This window comes from Sceloporus occidentalis, unplaced genomic scaffold (genome assembly GCF_023333645.1).
Source record: "Sceloporus occidentalis isolate IW3139 unplaced genomic scaffold, rSceOcc1.0.p SCAF_328, whole genome shotgun sequence".
Classification (NCBI taxonomy): domain Eukaryota; kingdom Metazoa; phylum Chordata; class Lepidosauria; order Squamata; family Phrynosomatidae; genus Sceloporus; species Sceloporus occidentalis.
In genome coordinates this window covers 96,131-120,635 of record NW_028317308.1, presented here as the reverse complement: position 1 = coordinate 120,635, position 24,505 = coordinate 96,131, and the positions used below count along the sequence as shown (strand labels likewise).

The window sequence follows — 24,505 nt, the reverse complement described above, 5'->3', positions numbered from 1 at the left end:
AGTATTAAAAGCGGCACCTAGGCCCCCTCCTCCCGGCGCCTAATGAAGTTAAGGGGCCGGTGCGCACACTGCGCCGCCCAATGGCAGTGCCTCAAGGGGTGGGACGAAGAGCTGAGGCACGACCATTGGGCGGCGTGGTGTGTGAACACTCGCCCCTTTAACTTCATGAATGCCGGCCTCCACCCACTGCCCCCACCAGACATCAGAAGCAGTGGTAAGTCGGGGAGGTGTTATATGGGGGGCTTAAGGCTTTTCTGGAGGCAGAGTGCCCCATGATATGCCTTTTAACCCCTATATGCCAGAGTGAAGAAGAAGATTGGGGACTCGGTCTGGCTGTGGCCTTTAACCCAATAGAGCGCTTGTCAGCTTTTTTCTTTTTGGAAGACAAAAACGATATATAAGTTGATTGGGCGTGTTATTCTCAAAAGTTTTGAGAATGACACAAATATTAATTTAAGTCTGCTGCCTCAGAATGTTATGAAGAGTGATCAGATGATTTGCAATCAATTGCAAATTCCCTCTTTGCCATGAAAATAAACTGAAACCTAAAAGAACATTTCCACTCCATTTCATGGACCAGCTGACATCATGTTAGTGATTCTCTCCTTAGCACAGGTGGGAGTGTTGCTGTGGACAAGCCTGGAGATCTCTGATTAGACTGCTGAAGACTGGGGGTAAAGTCATTTTCTCTGATGAATCCCCTTTTTGACTGTTTGGGGCATCCGGAAAAAAAGTTTATCCGGAGAAGACAAGGTGAGCGCTACCATTAGTCCTGTGTCGTGCCAACAGTAACGCATCCTGAGACCATCCATGTGTGAGGTTGCTTCTCAGCCAAGGCAGTGGGCTCACTCCCAATTTTACCCAAGAATTACACAGCCATGAATAAAGACTGGTACCAACACATCCTTCTCCTAACCATCCAAGAACAGTTTGGTGACTAACAATACCTCTTCCTGCATGATGGACCACCTTGCCATGAGGCAGAAGTGATAACTAAATGGCTCGGGGAACAAAACATCAAAATTTTGGGGTCTGTGGCCAGGAAACTCCCCAGACCTTAACCCAATTGAGAACTTGTGGACAAACAAAAACCCACAAAAAAACCTCCAAGCATTGATTATGCAAGAATGGGCTGCCGTCAGTCAGGATGTTGCCCAGAAGTTAATTGACAGCATGCCAGGGCAGATTGCAGAGGTCTTAAAAAAGAGGGGGCAAAATATTGACTCTTTGCATAAACAATGTAATTGGCAATAAAAGCCTTTGACGCTTATGAAATGCTTGCAATTATATCTCGGTATAATTTAGTAACATCTGACAAAAATATCTTAAAACACTGAAGAAGCAAAACTTTGTGAAGACCAATACTTGTCATTCTAAAAACTTTTGGCCACAACTGTGTGTGTGTGTATATATATATATATATCTATATTATATATTAATGTGGAATTTGTGTGGGTCTATCACAAACATCTCTAACCAAGCACTGAGATAGGCTAGCTGGGGCCTGGACCAGTCACAAAATCTGTATTACTCCAAGCACTGAATTTAAAACAATTTTCAACACAATTCTGTAGGGATACAGTATATAGGTTAAATATGAGAAAGTGTAGGAATCTGATCTACCACAATAATCACGTCCAATAGGATATGAAAGGAAAATGGAATGAAGTGAAAAGCTGCAGCTTCCACAGACGGCTCCTACAGGAGACAGTGAAGGGAATACGAGGAGGAGCCTCGGAGGCCAAAGACAGAAAAGCAGCTGCCTGCTGACTCCCCTGTTCAGTCTGTAGCTGCTGCTCTCCACCCAGCCTCCCATCACCGGCTCTGCATCCCAACACCTCAAAGATGCTAGACATTTTCATCCTGATGTTTTTTGCTATTATTGGCCTGGTTGTCCTTTCCTACATCATCTACATTCTCTGAGGGGCTATGCTGGGCCTACAGAGGTCTCAACACTTTCTTGCAGGTGAGTCATCCTTTTTGTGTCGGCTAACTGCGGTTTGGAAAAGGCAAGGTTTGTGCGGGTATTAGAAATCTCACAAAGCCCCATCCAATCGCTATGGCAGCACCACGTTATCTCTATTGTCAGCTTGTAAATCTTCAATGTGATACTTCATATGAGCTGAACTGCATCACATAATATGTTTGGCCTTTTAATTGAACTACTAGATAAATAAGATGTCCTGTGCATTCCGTCTGTATAAAGCAAAGCAATGCATAGGACATTTTATTTATTTAGTAGTTGAAAGGCCAAGCATATGTGATGCAATTCAACTTATATGAAGTATCACATTGTGCAGCGCATCTGTAGAAAAGGAAAATAATTAGCGATGCACCGGAAGCAGCAGCACTGAAGGCAATGACGGGTAGTTCATAGACCCTTTTGTCTTGTGTTAAGTTCCTGTCATTCCGGCTGAATGTGTTTTTTTGTGGCAGATGGCTGTGGGGTGTTGTGGATGATGTTTCATTGTTTACCACTGAGAGGGATACAGTTTTGTTAAAAATGTAGCGATAAAACAAAATAATCTTCTGAAACGATATTAGTACAGTATTAGCCATTTGTTAAACCTAAAACGAATGCAGCTTTACAAAATGTCTCGTAAACAGCCACTAAATTCAAGCTCCCTGCAGGGGATAACGCTCTGAGAATGTGCAGAATTATGCATATAACATCATATTCCATCCTACTGTACAATGTTTAACAGGCATAACAATGTGCAACATTAACAATCGGGAATTACAGAAAGAAGAGGGCCCTGCTCAAATGAGCTTACAATCTAGAAGTGCTGAGACTCAGTAGTGCTAGGGTTGCCACACTTGCCAATGTTTTTAGAACGTACACATATCACATATTGATGACCCGCGGTATCCGAGATGGAAAAATTAACAGACCACAACATGTAATGCCTGTATATACATAGCAGCGGGTAGCACTTTACAAAAGCTCATCAGCAGCACCTGAAATCAGTGCCCTAGGGGTTTTCAGCATCCTCGGTGAGCTGTGTCTCAGTAGATGCTTGTTGCATGAATTGGGGTTAAACAGTAGAATTTTAAGTGATGCCCAAATACAGAAAGAACAAGTTTGGTTTTAATTTAAAAAAATAAATAAAATAAAGTTGGCAGTTCAGCCGTGTTAATCCACACAACTGTGACTTCTAAATATTATTAACCAGTCTGGTTTAATTAATTAGTGATTTAATGAAATGTTAGCAGTGTATTGAGTGGTATACACTGCTCGTATGTGCATAAGGTAGAACTGGCCTACCTTTAACAGCTGGGATCATGGGTTCCGCGCTGGCATTATAGCCGTGGCACCCATATCTTAATGATGGACAAAGGATTATTATTTGGCTCAAAGTGAGTTCCACAAATTTTAATTTTCTCTCTCATTATAATTCAAAACTGTCTTAAACGAATCCACTTCGCTCCTGCTGTCTCGACTAATTATTAAAAAATATAAAATCTACTAAGATATATGATGAGCAGCAAGTCAGAGAAGAGAAGACAAAGGTGTATCCTGGTAAATATTTTCTCTACAGAAGACAGGGAAATGGAAGTCATAGTGATTTGTGATGGGGGGATAATGTCGTTTTTTCAGATGACATTTTTTCTTTTTTCACATATTTATTTCTAGCTGAAAGGATGCACCAGTATCGCCAGTCGCTCCCTGCCCAGAGACTGGCCCGTTCTGTTCCAGAGCGGCCTACAAAGTGCATTGTGAATTGCAGAACGGACAGATGTGGCATGAAGAGGAGTCTGCAAGATGCTGGGTATCAGAAAATAATATCTATCTCAAGAAAAACATCTATACGAAGCAGTCGTGCACCAAATACTTTTTTTTTTTTTTTAGCTATTACAAAAATTGACCAGCCACCGACAGACCTTCGGGTGTTATGATTTCACATATTGTATGTTATATTTAGCAAGACAAGTTAAACATAAGGGTCTGTTTTACGAGAAGAAAAACCTGCATATTTAATAAAATTTTGTATCATGAAATCGCTTTGCTCCTTTCATTATAGAGACACTATATAACGAGTGCCCATTAAAACTTGTAGCTTGATAGTAATGTTACATATGTTTCTGCTGGCCCTCTCTAAACACGATACATGTGCAGCTATACATAAAGACTTTAAGGGCCCCACCTTTAAAAGAGAGGTCTAAACCACATTATATGCAAGTATATATATAAAGTTGTGTATTGGGGCATGTGCACTTACACCTTCATGTTTATTGTTATTTGTTATGTCATGTTTACCCATTGTTTACCCATTGTACACCGCTGCAGAATATGACGGCCCTTTATAAATCAATAAATATTCCAGGGGTTTTCTGACCAAGAAAACTCTTATATATGAACTGTTCTTGCACATTGAACTAAATCTTTTAGTAAAGTTTTTCCTTACTAAAAAGATTCTCTGAAATCCCAATCTAAGTAAAAGCACAGAAGCACAAGTTACTAGTTAAATATACGATAATTTACTGTAAATGTGTGTTGACAGGACATAAATAACAGCATGCAAATAAATATATGCCACATAATATCACACTCATCCCAAAATATATAAATTAAACAAAATATAATCATGCTTATTTCATGGAAATGCGCTTAATGTATAGCTGTGCAGGACTGATAGCTGACATTAGAGGAAAATATTAACTAACAACTACCCAATGAATGCTCAGGTAAAATAACTTATTCTGTTTAACTATGTAGCCCTGGGCCTTTTATACCATGTCTGAGAGGCTCTTGACTGAGATTTGTTTTGTTTTTTTGATGGAGAAGGGAATGAAGTTACACATGTGAGATAAACAGGCAACTACTTAATAAATGTCTCTTGTAATACTATGCTGACAGCCTTTCCTCTAACTGCTAAATGATGTGAACATCCTATGTACAGAACACCGTATGTACAGTTAGTATTATAATGTTAGAGTCACTATAGCCTTGTCACAGAAAGAGTTTGATTAATGTCAAGCATAGATGTAAGAGAGACGGCATATAAGCGGACACACATTGAAACCACATGTAGCTCTTTGGAGTCTCCTGTTAAAATGTGCTTACTGCTGCAGAATTATGTCATGGAGAGTCAATATTTCAGCAACATAACACGGCCTACCGCCGAAGTGTATAATCCAGTGAATGTCTAAGCGCTGGCACACAAACACTGCTCTGTCAAGAGATGTAAACAACTCACGGTTTTCTACTGATAAATGCTGTCAGGCAGAAGGGCTGTTAAGGGTAAGGTATAAAATCTCCTTGTGGAAATTGGCTTGAGCATTGACCAGATGGAAAAGGTTCAAGAAGCTGCTGTCCTCTTCATTACGTCCTCCTGCAGGACAAAAACAGAGGTCTCATTTGATTTATCTTCCACATGCGGCCAGCAGATGCTGGAACAGCAGAAGACACATGGATGGAAACCGAGTCCAAAGCACAACACTCATTTTCTGCTTTAAAAACAATCAGTCATGATTGGGCAATTTTATGAAATGTATCACCTACTATATTTTGCATTTGTTTTTTAAACTTTTTTGTGTGAATCTTAATACTTTAAAAACAATTCTAACAAGTGATTACTGGTTGGTATTACAGACCCGCTGTAATATAATAATAATAATAATAATCTAATTAATTATGGGGTCTTTAACATGGTTTACAAAAATCATGACGTCAGTAGATCATTAAGTGCTATGGTAATTCCTAAGATATTACATTACATTAACCATCTTAGTGCTTAGAACATACTAGAACATATTCTGCAGCGTGAAGTACAGATGTATATGTAGACAGCACAAGCTGAACCTTCTTAATTAATTTTTTAATATTTGGTATTAACTTTTGCATTAAAATTCACAGGCGGTGAATATGGAGCATGTGACAGTTAGAAGTATTGCTAAAATGTTTAAAAAATGTTCTTTCATTTTATGCCTATTGTTTTTCTTTGTGAACTAGTATTTTAAGATGACAATTTACTTTACAATGATAAGATCCTGTCAACAACCATATTTCTCAATAATGTAAATTAAAACAAAGAAGGCACACAGTTTTCTGTGTAGCTTTATCAATGTTTACATGAGAATTAATTATTTTCTAGTTTGTGTTTTGCCTGATTTCTAAAAAATATCTGAAATAAGATCTCACCTGAAATGACAGACTGTAGCATCTCCATGACAATGCGGGCAAAGGCATTCTCCACATTTTGCAGGAAGTTGCTCCTCTCGGAGTGAGCGCCAAACAGCTTGCATATCCTGCGCATCATTTTCACTGCCCAGTCCATGCAGTACAGGTCTTTTTCACACACCTGTCACATAGAGACACAGCACACGGGTTATACTGCCATGGCTTCTAAAACGGGGAAATCCAACAACCAAAATGATATCCCAATTTAAACTGCTTTCAGACAACTAACATTGTTTTTTTTACATTTACTATGAAATTTAGATACAGGTGTGCTTCTCAAAGAATTTAGACTAAAGCACATGGGTTAATGTTTATTGGCAATTTGTCATGCTCATTATCGACAGATGTAATGTAAACTAACTGACTTCTCATAAAAACTAAATCAATACACATCAATTCACATTTTTAAAGGCAGAAAGCAATAATAAAAGAAGAGCTAACAAGATTTCACTAAACCAAACAAATACAGTAAAATATGACAGGCAGGACACAACCAAAGGGGAGCTGGTATAACCAAACAATGATGGCTTTGCTTGGTGTCCTTTTAGTGCCATTCGTTAGCGTAGTAGCGCTAACGGATGACGTTTTGCGCACTCTTGTGCTTTGTCTCCTATTCCGTGCATGTGCCGTGCTATTTGCTGTCGAGGCCTGTGACGCAGCCTCGGGACAATTTTCACAACAGGGCCCTGTGGTATTTCGTTACGCCCCTGGTCCCAGTTAGATGCTTAACATTTAGTGCTTCGCACCAAAATTGCTATTTTTAAAAGAATGCCAACCATTTCCTCTTAACTTTCAGCATTGTACTTAAGTAAGTATGACTCTTTAATATTTTATGTATTGTTTGATTGTAAAACATAAAGGCAGACTAATTAAAATAATGTTTATCTTCGAAGTGTCAGAAATTAGTTAAGTGAAAATAGGGATTCTATTCACATGAACACTTACCAGGGCAAGGAAGACCACCAGTCTCCCCAGATCCATTGACCTCCCATTCACTGCTTTGCTGGCCATGTAGATGAAACAGATGCTGTTTCCACTCAGGATGAGGAGACGTGCTTTGTTCTCTGATAGCCATTCATGGGGAATGACTGCTCAACAGAAATAAAAGTGTACATGTAAGATATTTAAATTGAAGAAAATAGTTGAAAACACTCAAGTAAATATGCTAACAAGACGTTGGGTAGAATGCTACATTAGAATCAAAGAGGTTAACACATTTCCGTCACTTTTCCTATTCTTAAGAAATCATGATAGAGATGCACACTGCGTAGATTGTTGTCGCTATATAAATAAAAGATAATAATAATATGATTCAGAATTGTAATTTAAAATTATGGTACATTACATACCTCATGCACTTCTTTTTTTATTTTTTGCTCCCTATTTTCTATTTTATTAAAACACAAAACACAGTATGCATTGCACTGACTAACACTGATCAGTAGTAGTTTAATAGTACTGTGGCACGGATGTAACTGTAAATGCATCCTAAGGTTAAATAATAAGTGCATTTCACCTCCACCACTTCTGCCGGGGCATTATTCCATTTACCTACTACTGTCTCACATCTCCCCTCTCTCTTCTTTCCTCTAAGTTATACATATTAAGATGCCTTAGTCTTTCCTGATAGTTTTTTATCTTATAAACATCCTCTGAACTCTCTCCAATGTGTCGATATCCTTCTGCATATGGGGTCTCCAGGACTGTACACAACACTATAGGTGAGGACTTACCAGAGATTTGTAAAGTGGCAGAACCAGCTCCCTCTTCCCGCTGCTAATGCTATACATTTTGGGTTGCATATTCAGTTTACAACACCCTGAATGATTTTTCCTATGCTTTAGTGCATTGTCTGCTTACCTTTAAGTCATCAGAAATAATGACTCCTATGTCCCTCTGAAAGATCAGAGTCCCCAATGCTATATTCTGCCTTACCTCCCAAAATGTGGCCTTTTAGCCCCAAAACAACCAGACCACAATAGTAAATATGGGCTGCTTACAAGGCCCAAGCTGTCACCCTCCAGACCTGAGGTCTTTGATCTAATTATACACCACTGGTCCACCAGAGAGGACTTTACATTGCAGGAGACCCTCAGCTGTTTTAAAAGTAGGGGAGTGTCACAGATTCAGCTCTATGGTAAGCAATATAGTCATGTTCACAGTAGATAGGTTCAGGTAATTTGATATGGTGGTGGGGTAACAATGTATGGCCATATGGTGTATAGGAGTCCCAATAGTTATGCTTCAGAGAGGTGTGTGCTGTTTCCTTGTCTTGCTGTTTGTGCATATTGGTGATCACAGCAGCACCCCAAACAACTGCTTTGTGCCTATTGACATATCTAAGTACACATTTTACTTTCAAGGTTTTTTCCCTAAGAAGAACACTCAGAAATGATGAGTACAACACTAGCATCCGTCCTTGACGGTTTGAGCAAAATACGCAAAATTACGACAGAACAATCATTAACTGTCTGGCTAAAATTAACAGTCTACTGCACCCTCTGCTGGTATAGATTTAGTCTTTTTTTAACCAAATTTAAGGGCACAAGCTAAGGTATCTGACACCCCAATTAAAATAAAAGAGTGCATACTAAAGCTCTTATCCGACACAGAAGAAGCTGCCTTGCAACTGCAGCAGCCCTCGTTCTCCTCCTTCATGGTCCGACTATTCCTGTCACTTCCATTGAATGCAGCACTTCCTACACATGGCACTGAAGTCTGACCAGAGCCACATCTTTCCCTGAGCCAGCGCTGGAGCTGACGGCAGGTAAGTGTATCAGAAGCAGGGAGATGTGTTTAGCCAAACACATCTGCTGCACGGCATTGAACTGGGAGAATGTTGAAAGGATCATATGAAAATGGGGGATTCTGCAGAATGCATTTGCCAAACAGACAACATGAAAATTTAAATGGACAACACAGCTGTCATGTGCATTATAAGCGCATATGATGGCCGGAGTGTCCCTTTGAGTTCCTTTCATTTCGAAAACAAGGAACAATACATTGAAAATCAAACTGATGATGCACTGTAGGTTTTTGTAAGCACATTCCCAAAACAGTGTAGTTCATTCTAATTCAGGCAACATAAGATACTTTTAATTACATTTTATTTTAATACATGACACTCATGATAAAAAAAAGCCAATGATAAACAAGTGGCAGCTGCTAATTTATGGACTACAGCACTGTTATCAAATGTAAAAGTATCAAGGAGCATTGTAACCAACATGAAATTATTATTCAAATAATTGTTACAGCTTTGGGTAATCACCAGTTGCAATTTTAGATTTAAGGGTTATATAGGATGTACCTGATAGTTCATCCACTAAACTAATGACATCATCTGTAGTCCACTCTTTGGCTTCTATGTCATACAATAACTTAAGAGCATCAGCAAGTCCTTTCAGATTAGTCTCATCAGCCATTCCCTCAGTCATATTTAGCCATGATACGTGACCTAAGAAATGTAATAGGAAAAAGATGGATGGAACAGACAATACAGAAAAAATATGGAATAGGTCCACTCAATTACAAGAGATCCCCTTTAGAAGTGTTAGAAAGTGCAAGGTACCTCACATATTCATTAATATATGTGTTCTCTTTGGGAATTTCGCTTATGCCCTTGACTGCAATTCACATAATTTACTCCTGTGTTTTCTCCTTCTCCTGCCCTCTTAATGTTTCCATGGGGGAGACTCTATGCCCACCCATACCTGCACCCCTTGTCCCATCCTGTGTCCAATAGAATGTGGGGGTAAAAAAACTAATATTAACCCTTTGTGGAAGCATAGTGCCTAAATTGTATGTATTATTTTTTACCTATTTTTATTATAATACAGGTTTTTTTAAATTGCAGTTCAACATGCTGTGTTTGGGCAAATATCCAGCAAAGTTCCAACTTGCAAGCAACTCTGGTTAATACATTCCTGAATTGCTATTGTTGTTTAACTCACATACTTATAACTGATAAAGTCAAGTATACTTAAACGTGAGCTGGCAGTAGTGAATACGTGTCTTGGCTATTTCTACTTGCTAGTTTGCAACCGTGTCTCTCGCCCTTGAGAGAAACAGTCCCTAATAAATAGCCAGCCTTCTTCATTAGAAATACTTTTAATTTTTTTTATATAATTCATTGGTACACATGTATGGGCATGAAGATAACTGTGGTCCTGCTTACCATCTATGGCAGATACTGGTCCAAAGATAATGTATAGCAGACGTGCCTGATTCACAAAAGGCCATGGTTTAAGTAATCGTGTCAACCAAAAAGCAGAGTCACTACGTTGGGTCCAGTGATCCAGTAGAACATTTCGGCAATAAAGGCGTACACGCAGTTCCAGCTTACATGCAGAGCCTAAAAATGGCGATGAAAAAATATTACAAGTGAGACTGCGGTAAGCTAGTATATTAATAAACAGTATTATTATATTCACCTTTTCAGCATTTTGCAATTCACACATCTAGCCCATCCTTAATTCTTGAGAGTTTCATAATTCACAAAGTGTATCCTGGCATACAGATCACTCTCTAGCATACAATACTTACTCCGTTTACACAATCGTAGTTCACACACCAATTTGGATACTCACTAAACATTAATAAATACCAGCTACACCTTAGGGAACAGACTCAGCATCCTCTGAGCAGCTTGCTGAATTTTAAAACTATTTGCAGAATTCAGAAATTGTTTCCTGGCACACAAATATTTACAAAAAACATTTCCAGGGTGTGTCTATTTTGGGTACATTTACACTGTATGTTTACACACTTCTCATTGTTGAGAACATTTTTTAATTCTATTTTGCTCCCTGTGAACCCTTTTGCTCTCGTCTCATGTTTTCCAAGATGAAAACCGCTAATCAGTACATTTATTTGCAATGTTTTTATGATAAACGTTGGGACCTCTGATGTATCACATTACACATTACATTAGTTGTTTTTTCACCTAAAGACAATCCCAATTTGGGGCCCAAATCCTTCTCTCTTTCCTTGAAACTCTGAATATATGCTGGGTATGACTGTATCACAATGTTCTATGGCCCCAAAAAAGTCACAATAATGTTTACAGAAACGGCATAAATACATTAAATTGTGCAAAAATAATGTGATTTTTTAATGCCTGTAAAGTTCCATATTCATTCATTTAACCATAAGATACAGTTTGGCAAATTCATCTAATGTTTTTAGTCCACTTGCCAGAGATGGCATCAATATCGAACAATTCATATGGAAAATGAGATGACAGACGTACATATGCCAAAAAAAAAACATCTACAGAGGGTGAGGGAGTGAGGAATTTAGTCAGGTTGGAAAGCCGTAAAGTAGTCCAACATAAAAGAAATGTCGATGTTTAAAGTTGTCAACACTGACAGAGCAGCTCACCTCAGGAAGGGCAGAGCCGACGAGGACAGACGAGGAATGCCTGGAACAAAGTGTAGGGATAACCAAGCTTATCAGCTAGTCTGTGAAGCTGACAAAGCTTTCATGCTTTTTACTTGGCGACATATAATATGGCATTTTGTATCAAGTAGTATTGTGTTTGATTATGTTAGTCATCAACTTGTGATTGCTTCCCTAACCACAAAAGTTATTAGATTTAGTTATTGTGAACTTTCATAACCAACACCAAGACTGGACATTAATTACGAATTACCCACAGTACTGCGATTGTTCTGAGGTTTAATTAAGATGATGAATTCTTACCAAGTTTCCTGTTTTAATATTTTTCTACGTTATTCTGTAGGGTTTCACATTGACTAAGAATGCTCACATGACACATCATTAGGGGCTGAAAGGGTTCAACTTAATTATTCGTGTAGTTTTGTGTAGGTAGTGCATATTGTCTAAGGCAGATAAATAGATCTCCAACCAAGTAATCTTGCCAAACATATAAACAGCTTAAATGAAACCTCTGTGGAGCCAATTAAGACCTTGTGTGTGGAAGTAAGGGGCCCAGCCCCTGAAAAACAGCCCCATACCGTTATCCCTCCTCCACCAAACTTTACAGTTGGCATAATGCAGTCAGGCAGGTAAAGTTCTCCTGGCATCCGCCAAACCCAGAAGCGAGATCCGTCACTCCATAGAACACGTTTCCCTTGTTTCAGAGTCCAGTGGCAGCTTTATACTTAAGACGAGGCCTGCGTGCAGCTGCTCGGCCATGAAAACCCATTTTGCGGGGCCTGCAGTAACGTGGTTTGAACCTATCAGGAGCGTCAGGGACATACTAGAAAATAAAACTGGCACTGCAGACGAAAAGAACGCCAGGACGAAGCTCTAAACAAGCTAAACGTGTGGCGTACCAAAATGCGGCAATATTTATTTTATATTCACAAATTTTACTTTTGGATTTTATAAATGTTAGATTTTATACCAAGAATGCCGTCTTCCTTCTATTGAGCAGCTACCATTGCATGCCTGAAGGCCCCTGGAGATCCGGGATATACATTTTGAAGAGCTTGCATTACCTTCTCCTTTGTGATTTATTTTATCTGAATTGTATTGCACGGTTGTTTTTGTTTCTTTTCTTTTTGTAAGATATTTGTTACAAGATTGATTGAGCCTGGGGATACATTTTGCATCAGGTTCTGTGTTGGTTTTTATATTAGATTTGCACTGAGCGCACTTTATCACTTTTTGGGAGTTTGCTGAATATGTGTTGCCAAATGCTACTCTTTTCTGTGCATCCAGCAGGTGGCTATACATTGGAAGACTGTAAAAGTGGTGCCAGCGGGCGCTGGGCCCACTGGGCCCTTGCTTGGATTGCCAGCAAGGGCCTAATGTGCATGACAGAAATGAAAGCATGTAGGGAATACTAAATGAATATCTATATTTTTGTGTTTTAATACTTTTTTAAAATTGTGCAGTGACATAAAAGATCAGTGATAAAAATGATTACAATTATTGCCTTATAAAAACCTGCTCTGTCGTAAGATTTTACCTGGTTTACTGTTCACTAGACTCTGCACCTTACGCGGCAAGTAAGTCAAATCGCAGATAAAATTGTAAACTCTGTGACACTCCAGTTCATCCCATCCAGCTGTCAGCATCTACATCAGAAAAAGTGCATGTATAAGAAGTCAACAAGTAACAAGTGCACAAACATGGTAGTGTTGATAAATCAAAATGAACAAAATCAGATATTGTTTTATTGGTAACAGAGAAGACAGTTGAATAAAGTCTATGATACATTTTATTTGACTAAGTATCGTAGCATAAAATGTAAAGGCTTTATTTGAATAAGGGCCCTTTGAGGTCTTGAAAGCTTATGGAAGTCTACATCTTACTCTATGAATTTCAGGCATTCGGGAAAAAGCTATTCAAAACAATAAGATTAAATCCTTCCGTAGAATAAAAATTACTAAAATAAACATTAGTAACAAGAACAAGAGCAAAACCTACAAATGATTACACTGTTGTTGATTGATTGTTATTTTAACATTCAATAATAATATTTGTTACAACCTCATTATTTTTTCTACAAAAGCTAAATTATTTAACCCCTTCGTGACAAAGGCTGATTCTATTTTTTGTACCCTTCGTGACAATGGCTGTTTTATCGTTTCTGCGGTGTTTGTGTTTAGCTGTAATTTTCTCTTAACCCATTTACTAAACCCACACAAGTTATATATAGTTTTTTTCAGGACAAGAAGGGCTTTCTTCAGACACCATAATTTTTTATATATGATGTAATTTTCTATAATAAAAATAATAAAATATGACGAAAAATTGAAAAAAAAAAAAAATTTCTCACTTTTATTTGAAAAATCTTTTATTCATCATAAAAAACTACTGACAAAACCTGCTAAATAGATTCTACTATTTGTCCCGAGTTTAGAAATACCCAATGTTTTTATGTTTTTTTGCTTTCTTCTACACGTTATGGGGCAATAAGTACAAGTAGCGTTTTGCTATTTCAAAACCATTTTTCTCTGAATCTGGTAATTCTGTCTCCATGTGGTATTTGGGGCATCTTTGAAGCCAGCAAATTAAATTTACCCCACCAAACCATATATTTTTGAAAACTAGACACCCCAGGGTATTTTAGATGCTGATAGTTTAACCCTTTCCATGCACTAATCCTACCACCAACCCTTGTCAAAGTTTGTGATAGTAATTGTTTTTGCTGTTTTTTAAACATACTTTGTACTTCAGGTGTAAAATTACAGCTCCTGGTATGTTGTTGCTGTCACACAACACGATATGTGTTCAGCAACATCTCCTGAGTACATTGATACCCCACATGCATGGGTTTGTCAGATTGTTTGGGGGCAAAAGGGCCAAATTTGGAACATGCCTCTTCAGCCGTATACCGCTGCATGGCAACAATTGCAGCAAAAATAGTAGGGAAGGAAAGGGTTAATGGCTCTAATAAAAAAAATTAAAAAAACCCTAAAAAAAAGTACAAAAAAAAATAAAAAGTAAAAAAAAATGTAAAAAAAAGAACCCCAAAAACAATTGCCACTATGCAAGATCACTGTTTATGCAGTGATCAATGGCAATGAAGGGGTTAATATTAAATGGGTGGCTCTTATAAGAGCCTTTGGATCAATAATAATATATATTATTGAGAATACCTAAAAACACACTGATCTGTCTCTCTCCCTCACTAGAAGCAAGTGAAGGAGGGAGGCAGATCCAATACTGATCAAAGGCAATGTTTAGAAAACATTGCCTTTGATTTATCAGATCATGATCACTCTTATGAGTGATCTGACCACTAGGGGTGTTATTCACTGGATGTCCATGACATCCAGCAACACCCCCCCCCGATGATGACAGCAGGCTCCGCCCCCGGCTTGATGGGCGCCGCCATCTTGAAACACCGCATGTGTTTCGAAGACGCCGGCACCGGGAAGGTAAGTTGAGCATTTAGGAAGCGATCGCGAGTCGCTTCCTTTGCTAAACAGGTGTTGCAAAGATGCCTCGATACTGAGGCATCTTAGCAACACCAGCTAAGCAAAGGAAGCGACTCGCGATCGCTTCCTAAACCCGTTTTTCGGCGGCGGGCGCCGCCATGTTTGAAAGACGTGCAGTCTTTCAAACATGTTTTTTTATTTGCTCCTAGGAGCGATCGGGGGGGGCCGGGAATGTTTTTTTTGGTGTTGCTCAATGCCTCGATGTCGAGGCATTAGAGCAACACCGTTTGAGTGAAAAAATCGATCACGGATCGATTTTTTCACCCGTTTAAAGACGTGCCGGTCCTGGCACGTCAATTGTCATAATCGTCACGATTTTCGGTGACGTGCCCGGACCGGCAATTGTCATCAAGGGGTTAAATATTTTGTTAAATGAGAGATTATTTCCAATATGTCCACTGTGTGGCAGAACAGTGCTTTTTCTTAAGCGGTGGTTTTTCATGCTTGAAAACAAACATCCAGACAAGCTTTCCAGTGTTGATGGGCACAAGAAGATGGAACGCAGATTAAAGGAACCTTAACTTTTTAAGTATATAAGAGTTCTTATTTCTATGGACTCTGTTTTCAGCCAGGGTAAATTAGATCACGAGAATGTGGATTTGCTTCCAATTTCCATTAAATAAAACCAATAAACATGTTATATGATACAGTATGCATTTTTGTACTTTGAATTCAAAGTAAGAGTTGTAACAAAAGGCTCCAATCCTACCCATTCTCCTTCTACAGTCTGAAGTAAAGATGAGAAAATAAGTAAGAAGAGGATGGGTGGATCCTGATGGGAATCATGGGATCTGAATGCTGCCAAGCACAAAAAGGAAACCTTTTTTGACAAACGATGTGTTGGTCTATTTACAAAACATAATTGTATATTTAGTACATATGCTACAAGATGTAAAATGTGTCAGTTTTCCTTAGCTGTCTTCCTGTAGGTCATTTTTGATGTGCTAATTTCAAAGAAACTTCCCTTTTAAGAGGAAATGCTGAAGTATTGATTTTTTACATATTTCCCCCATTAAAGGCTCTGGTCACTCGATATTTAAAAGTGGCAGAGCTTAATATTACATTTAGAGGGGACTTAAGTCAAGCCTAATCATCTCTTTTATTATTATTATTATCCTTTGGTTATATAGCGCCAACAGTTTACGCAGCGCTTAATACAATACATAAATTCAAGGGATATGACAAGACAAGAATTGACAGACTAAGACAAACCGATACATTTGGTGGAGAGAGCCCTGCTTGCAAGCTTACAATCTAGAGGGAAATGGGGTGACAAACATAAGGCATAGAGAAAGGGTGAGAGGTAGTGTGGTGGTTGTATCGATGACAAGGAAGTTCTAGCAGCTAAGATGGTGCGGCTTCTCTGAAGAAGTGGGTTTTTAGATGTTTCTTGAATGTCGGGAGGGGGGGTGAAAGCTGAAGGTTCGGGGGGAGAAGATTCCAGAGATATGGGGCAGCTCGAGTGAAATCTTGTAGACGGGAAAAGGAAGAGGTGATGAGTGAGGAGGAGAGCCTTAGCCCATGGGAGGAACGTAGGGATCGAGTAGGAGAGTATTTGCTAATGAAATGTATGGAGGAGCAGTATTATGGATGGCCTTATATATCTATTTTAACAACAACAACAACATCTTTATGCAGTTAAATCCAATTAAACTAACAAAGTTCTCTTTGGAACCGATTATTAAGTGTTTAAAATACAGCATTTTCAATGGACAGCTAAAAGCAAGTGAATATCTAAATCATTTTCTGCAGATTTGCCTGTCAGCTAGTGTCAGGAAGACAAAACACTGCTGGAGGAATGCAAAACTCCATTGTCTGCATTTACTCCAGGACAGAAAAGTGAAATTCTAGATAGCAGACACACAAGACTTTTGGGAGAACGTTTAAGTACTGTTAAGTGATACAGAAAGCTAATTAGTTAAATCGTATGTTACAAAAAAAATCCTGAAACGTTTGCTTGATTGAGGTTCTTGTTTCAAAACCCTATTTTAGGAAGAAGCCGCAGATGACCACTGAAATTGAGCAATAATCTAATGTCATTCCAGTACATGAAGTGAAAGGGAGGTGTCCAAAAGTCTGCAGTGGTCAGGGACACTGCCAATCTCCTAGCAGTGGTCAAAGGATTTGCCAAGACCAGAATGGGCCGAGGTCTGCAGCTCAAAATAGTCATCTATACCAGTAGTCCAGTTGTAGAATCAATAAGTCCAGTAATAGCTAAAACTGGAAAGTGGTGAACATGTTAAGGTACAGATCCCATCAAAGCTTAGGAAAAAGGTATTGTGATTTTTGCAAATTATGGGAACAACTGTATCCCACCAATCAAAAGTTGTTTGATGGAATTACATCAGACTGTCCAAAATAGCACATAGAGAACTCCCCCATCTTTAAAAAAAACATGATTACTATGGTAATTGTGTGTATGCATAGATAACACATTGTATTCTGAAGTTATAAATAGTCATTAATTTGTGAATAAATCTTTTGCATAAACCAACTTAAAAGCAACCTACTTTAAAAGCAATAAACTTTTTTTCAGTAATGACAGACCGACCTTTAGGAGCGCACCATAGCAGTATAAACCCAGGCACCGCACAGGGGAAGTGCATCCACATAGTTTAAAACAGGAGACCTGTAACAACATTGTTATCAGGTTAAATCACTGAATAACAATTACTTTAGCCACATTGGTTCTTATACTTCTGGGCATCAATCAGCTACAAGTACGTAGCTGCTATGGAAACACTGTGAGCTGATGGAATATTTTATTTGGCCTTTTGGCTTGCAGAGCTATTCGATCGTTTAAGACATTTAAAAACTGCTATCAACATGTTGGGTAAATTACATGGAAGCAATATTGGTGAAAAATAACATTAACAACAGGGACAGCCCATTGCCCCCTTTACTCAGTCAACATGTAACAAGTTTGCACAAGTTTACCTGTTAGAAACCAAAAACTCCTGGTGAAAACAGATGCAATTTGGATGCAAAAATATATGGTTATTAGCATTAAAGTGCATATGATTGCTTAAGAACCGCTTATTTAACATTTATTTATAAAGCGTGTAAAGCTGTTAAAATTGAAAACAATATTGAATCTTTAAACATTAACCAAATTAAAATCATAGTAAGCCATCTCCGTGTTTAATTCAAATATTTAAAATAATACAGTAAGTAATAACATTCATTTGTGGTTCTAAGTAAAATTATTGCTTACGCCAGACAATATCTTGTGAATATATTTCAGTCTCTCTTTGGTAGGTAGAAGCAAAGTGCACCTCTTAAATAATAACCCTGTGAAAAAAACAAAACAGAAGTCAGCATTAGGGAACCCAGCAAACTAGTTTTTTCAGGTGGTTACCTACATAGTAAAATCAATCACATTTCAATGACTCATCTTACTCTATTTGGTTACTTTTTTGGATTGCTTTCAGTTTGAATAAAATTGACGAGGAAGCTACTGATGTGTGTGTATACATATATATCATACATATATATTTACACCACTTTGAAGATGAAAAGTATTTTTTATTGTGAAACAAACAGGAATTAAGACAAAAAACCCAGAAAAGTTGAAGACAAATTAAGACAAAAAAAAAAACAGAAAAGTGCATAACTTTTCACCCCCCAAAGTCAATACTTTGTAGTGCCACGTTTTGCATTAATTACAGCTGGGGTACGTGTCTATAAGCTTGGTACAGCTAGCCACTGGCTTATTTTCCCATTCTTCAGGGCAAAACTGACAGCTCCTTCAAGTTGGATGGCAGCCCACCTGCTTATGACCCAATATATTATCCTCTGTGTTACCAAGCTCGGTAGCGCAGGATAAGCCAATTGCCTCTGTTACAAAACGAGTGAAAAAGTCCAACAGGTAATATAATTGGTCGATGTCCAGGAATAAACACAAAAAATAACAATACCAAAATAAGTGACAAAACAGTTCCTGTTCCAAAGCCTTTATAAATATATATATATATATATATAAATGGGAAATTATCCAAACCCATTTCAATTTGTTTTCTGTTTTTGTTGGCTAAAAGCCATGCCTTTTGGAACCTCAATGGAAGCAGAAATGCATGTTTTGGAGGACAAAGGGAAATTCTATCTTTACAAGATAAACATACTGCATTATTAATACTTGAAAGGTTGTAATATATATTTAGTAACATTTAATATTTTTATCAACCATGATTTTTAACTATTTGAATAAGAAGGTTAAAAACAACCTCTGTACTATAATGATTCTACAAGCTACAGTAAAGTGCACATACTATTAAAAAAATAATGGGACAAAAATGACGCACAGTAAAAAAAGACAGTGCTGTGAAAAGTAATTGGCACTTCCCAATTTCTTTTATTTTGATGCATATTAGTCACACATGTTTCGGTTAATTTTAATATTAGACAAAGGTAACCAGAGTAAACATAAAATGCAGTTTTTAATAACCAATGATGTGCCAGGCATGTCACAGAAAAACATTCAGTTGAGGACCATTGATGTTATGGCATGGAGTTACACAAGCATAGAAAGCAATCAACTATATTGAGGCATTCAGCAAAAATAAAAAAGTTGCAGGGGCCCCATGCGATTGCTCTCAGAAGCGGTGACATTCGACATATCGACTTAATATGGTGACAGCCAGCTTCTTAAGAAGAACTTAGGAAGCGCCTCCTAAGCCAAGTCGGTGTTGTTGAAATGCCTCAATATTGAAGCTTTCAGCAACACAAACAATCAAGGGCCCTGTGCAATCTCTCCTGAGAGCAATCCCAAGTGCCATAGTGAGAAGCATCATGCCTCTCACAAGATGGCGGCGCCCAGTAAAAAGTAAAAGAGTTCCCAGAGAGTCTGTCCAGACACTCCTACGCATAGGTAATATCAGGTAAACTCAGAAGATGCTGCCCAACACGTGTGGGTGCAGTAAATGAGAAAGAAAACTACAGCGAACACAAACAGAACCATTAAAACAGCCTTGGTCCAAATTTTAAAAACTCAGCCCTTAAAATAAAATAAAAACTATGCAACCCACATGGCCCTATGTGACAAAGTAATTTCAGCCAATTAACCAAATGTAATTGATATCTGGGTTCAATTTCACTACACACACCCAGGCATGATTACTGCCAGCCTTGAGGAATGTGCAAAGTGAAGTCGGCTAAAAAGGTCTCAAAAAGCAAAAGATGATGCGGCTATCTAAAGAAATTGAAGTGTTACAAAGCCAATTCTAAGGCACAGGGCTCCAGCGAACCATGGTGAGAGCCAATAGCCAAGAGCGCATCGAAGGCTTTGTAGAGGGCTAGTCAAAGTCCTGACTTGAATCAGATTGAGATGCTGTGGCATGACCTTAAAGGCAGTTCATCCTCAAAACCGCTCCAATGTGGCTGAATTAAAAACAAATCTGCCAAGAAGAGTGGCCAAAAATCCTCTATAGCAATGTAAGACTCATTGCTAGTTATTGCAAATGTTTCCCCTGTGCACCCCGCTGCAGGGTTACGCTCTGCTGGTGGAGTGACACACTGTCAGCCTCCTTGCTTATTTTGAGGAACGGCAAAATAAGCGCTGCCACCGTTTTTCTGTTTACGCATCTTAATCCTCATTCTACCACCTGATCCTGTTAATTAGGGCATTCCCTATATAACATGACCTACCCTTCCTCTTTGCTCAGTTGCAGCTTTATCTTGTTTCAGAGAAAGTTTGTTATTTCTGTATTGTCTGACCATCTGGATTTTGAGTTTGGATCATCCCTTATGATCTTTATGATATTACCCGGCCTCCTCAACTTTTAGGCTCATCCGACTAGTAATTGTGACAATATGTAACTTGGTGCAGATGTACAAGACTGTATCCTCAAGTCACTGTGCATTTGTGAAATTGGTACATGTGGCAGGGGTCTACGGTATGCTGTTAAGCTCTCTGCCAGTCATAACATTTTATGGAATTGACTGTGCACAATATGCTCTCTAAAAGAACACAGCCACGTTTGTTCTAACAACTAGACAAGTTTCTTTTTGTTCCTTAAGTAAAATGTTCTATGTATATGTCGAATAGTGATTCTGCTATAACATATAGCTCCAAATTATACACTGCATTTGTACTGGACCCTGCCACCCACAAATGTGTGCCCATGCACAAGCCCTTGTTTTGTTAGTAATATTAAAGCAAGTATATAGTGATTGTTTTCTACTAAAATCAACAGAGCATAATTATTTCCAGAGATTCATTAAGCAAATCTCAAGGACTTGATCTCACAGTATCATTCCCTCCTCTGCAGTCACTGCATGCCATACTCCTGCCCTCCTCTGTTCGTCAGCGGAAGGCAATGCTTTATTAGAAAGCTAGAAGGGAGGTTACTTTTCCATTTTATGTTGTTTACAAAAATTCTCCCACAAGCCACATGACATGCAAAGCTTTAGAGAAAAAAAGCCAGAACTATGATCCTGCTTTTTCTTCAAACCGTACAGCTGTGAGCAATATTCAGCCCATTGAAGGCAGGTTGGAAACCTCAAGATATGTTAGTAAAACATTGTTTATCCAAGACATTTCGGAAAACAAAGCTTTTCTGAATTCTTCTGTGAAACCACAAGCACAGTGAAAGGACGTCATAAGCTTCATTAATGTGAAACATGGTTAGGCTCTAGAGAGGATGCAAAGTAATACATCTCTAAATCAAACATCTCCACTTCATCTGTTTTCAAACCATATGGATTTTGAGCTGTGGCTACATCTGAATAAAAGATGACAAGTTACAAAAATGGATTTCCTATTTTAAATCTGCTGTATGTCTGTAATGTTTACTGCGTAAGGAAGAAAATAAATAACAAAAGTTTGTGGATATCGCTTGTACAAAATAATTCACAAGTACCCATAAATTATTTGGCCCAAGTGCCCAATTTTCTGCATGAAACCAAGCTGGAGACCACCATTTGGTGCCTACCCCTGGTGTGGGGCAGTGTTGTTTTCACCTTCCAGAAAAAGATAACATAACACACATGCAAGCATATATGTATATACATATATATGAATTTATTTTGGCAAGACATTATATATCACTATGGCACCATAAGGGGAACCATCAAGCTACAAGGAAATGTAAAAATAAGAATAATAATAAACAATGTTTATTTTTATGAGCAACTCCTAAAATTGACGCTGTATATTCCCAAAAATCCTAGCATGGAAAGTGTTAAAATACCACCATTTAATTGACCAGCTTTATAGAGGTACCAAATCTGTTTTCACACACATTGTACATCAGGTATGAATTTTCAGCTCCTGGTATATATTATGTCACTGCCACCTACCAGAAAGGAGTGCCTGATCACGTTGGCTTATGCCAACAGGGGAAAGTCCAGGCTATCAATAGAAAGGATGGTATTTATGTGGAAATTGTATTTTATACCCAGATTGTTTTTTCCTAGGTATAAATATGGCATATAAACCCTATGTTAAGTGTGTGTCTCCTGCATGAAAAATAAGCTCTTCTCTAAAACATGTAGCAGAGATGCATCCTAAAGTAAAAGAATGCAACATACAACTTTGGTAGTGACTTCTACAATACAAAAGTATTTGTTTTCAAACACAAGAGGGCCTTTAAATCTTTTCAGCATGCTGTCAGGGTTGCCAAAGATTATGTAACAAATGTTACAATACGGCATTCTAACAACTAAAATTAAGCCTTTAAGAGATATAGAAAAAGAATGCACTTAATTTGTTTTGTTAAAAAATAAGAGAGTTCTAATAATACAACCCAGTTACATCTCATCATATGCTTAAAAACGTAGTTGAACCCCTAAATCTAGAGCATACTATGGTGATTGTGGACTCGTGTTTATGTTTTATATACTTGAAGAGAAAAAAAATCAAACCAGTGAGGATAAAACATTTTCAAATCTCTTTGCCTGTGTTTTACTCCAAAATTGGAATCACAGTGGATAATGGATTTAGAAATCTGTCCTTAGGTTCCCTGGAAATGTTTATCTCTACCTATCATTGAAATTGCAAATGTATTTCCCCTTTGAAATTGATTGAACATTGGGTGACTGGTAAATAAGCATTGAATTGGAACTACAGAATATCATTCTTAAATGCATTTCTCTTTTTTTATTAATATACTTCTAATTTAACTTTACCTAAAGATTTGTAGTGCTGATATATTGATGTCCTTCTCTTTTCCTCAGGAAACTCAGAAATGTGGAAGTCTTGAAACAAAAGATGACGGTTTCCATTTGGTGAGGAAATGTAGTCAATAAGATGTCTGCTCATGTTTTTTGAAACCATGCTCAATATGCTGATATCATTTACTGAAACATATAGATACATACATTAAAGTAAACATAGTCAGTTTCACAAAAGGTAAGATTGTAAAGGGATTTTTCATTAGGAATCTTATATGCCCATAATGTAAACACATTGGAGACAAAGAAAAAACTTCTGACTCTTTTGTCCATAGAAGCCTTCTTCCTTTATGGCGCTAACAGCAATGCCTGGGCAGAAGAAACAGACCAAAAACAACACAGCAATTAGCAACCACGGAAAGAGATATAAACAGGCAGAAGAGTAAAGACAGCACCACACACACATATACTGTATATGTACAGTATACATACAGTCACCACAATGGGACAAGCAGATCATTCTAAATTGTAATCAAGTGGTAAAGAGCCTGATTGATATTAAAGATTAGATTATCATTGTTTTTTAAATGACTAAAAATACTATAAAAGTATATAAAACAATATGATTCTTTACTGTTTGAAAAAGCAAATTTTCTTTCACAAAATGTCTAAACCAAAACGGCACACAAATGATTTGGGTTAACCACCCTTTGTCAGTGTGAATCCATTGTGGGCAAAGGGGCTACCCTGAAAGGTGTGTGTGCCAGTCATTCATGCTGCTGCTCTATATTTATAATAAATGTAGTGCTTTTTGCCTTCTCACCAGAAGCTAAGTGTGCTTGGCTTCTCTTTTTTGTTGCCTATTTCATTATTCACTGAGGTGAGTCACTTTGGACTTCCCCTGCCTTCATAATTGTCCTTACTTAATATTACAAGTAGCATTGTTTATAATATATTAAACAAGTCCATACCTGTAAGGTACTCTAGTATTTTGTGGAAGATCTCCAGAGGCAATGAGTGGAAGTGACCTAAAGTGGAAGCATCGACAGACTCTTTGCTTTCATAAGTCAATCTTAAGCGCCGATTGCTACGTCTGAATTTCAGATTTGGTATGAGGGTGAAGTTTCTGTTTAATGGTGCTGCCATCTCAACCCCCTGTTAATTTGCAAGAATAAATACTATTAATAGAAATATTCATTAAAAGTGAAACTACATATAAATTATGAGATGATTATTAAATTGTACTAAAACATATTTTTGTAATTTTTAAAAGAAAGCTTAACTTTTTTTTAGGATCAAG

At 37.9% G+C, this 24,505-nt stretch overlaps 1 protein-coding gene across 1 annotated transcript; it reads right to left on the bottom strand.

Annotated features, from left to right (window-relative positions):
• Positions 1–5,220: 5,220 nt before the first annotated feature.
• On the bottom strand, positions 5,221–24,351 carry LOC149274486 (F-box only protein 47-like). Its single transcript, XM_089505424.1, has 10 exons — positions 24,177–24,351; positions 23,221–23,391; positions 18,311–18,387; positions 17,648–17,725; positions 13,119–13,227; positions 10,359–10,535; positions 9,492–9,638; positions 7,127–7,269; positions 6,143–6,302; positions 5,221–5,333 (listed from the first exon to the last, which is right to left on the bottom strand). The coding sequence occupies exons 1-10, from the start codon at positions 24,349–24,351 to the stop codon at positions 5,221–5,223; spliced, it is 1,350 nt and encodes a 449-aa protein (XP_089361550.1).
• Positions 24,352–24,505: the final 154 nt, after the last annotated feature.

Bases quoted from the DNA above. Each gene is read 5' to 3' on its own strand.
- LOC149274486 (XM_089505424.1), bottom strand. From the start codon at position 24,351: ATGGCAGCACCATTAAACAGAAACTTCACCCTCATACCAAATCTGAAA. The intron at 13,228-17,647 runs GTCGGTCTGTCA...TTTCTGATGTAG, and splicing joins GCTATGGTGCGCTCCTAAAG to ATGCTGACAGCTGGATGGGA. The intron at 5,334-6,142 runs GTGAGATCTTAT...TTTGTCCTGCAG, and splicing joins GCTACAGTCTGTCATTTCAG to GAGGACGTAATGAAGAGGAC.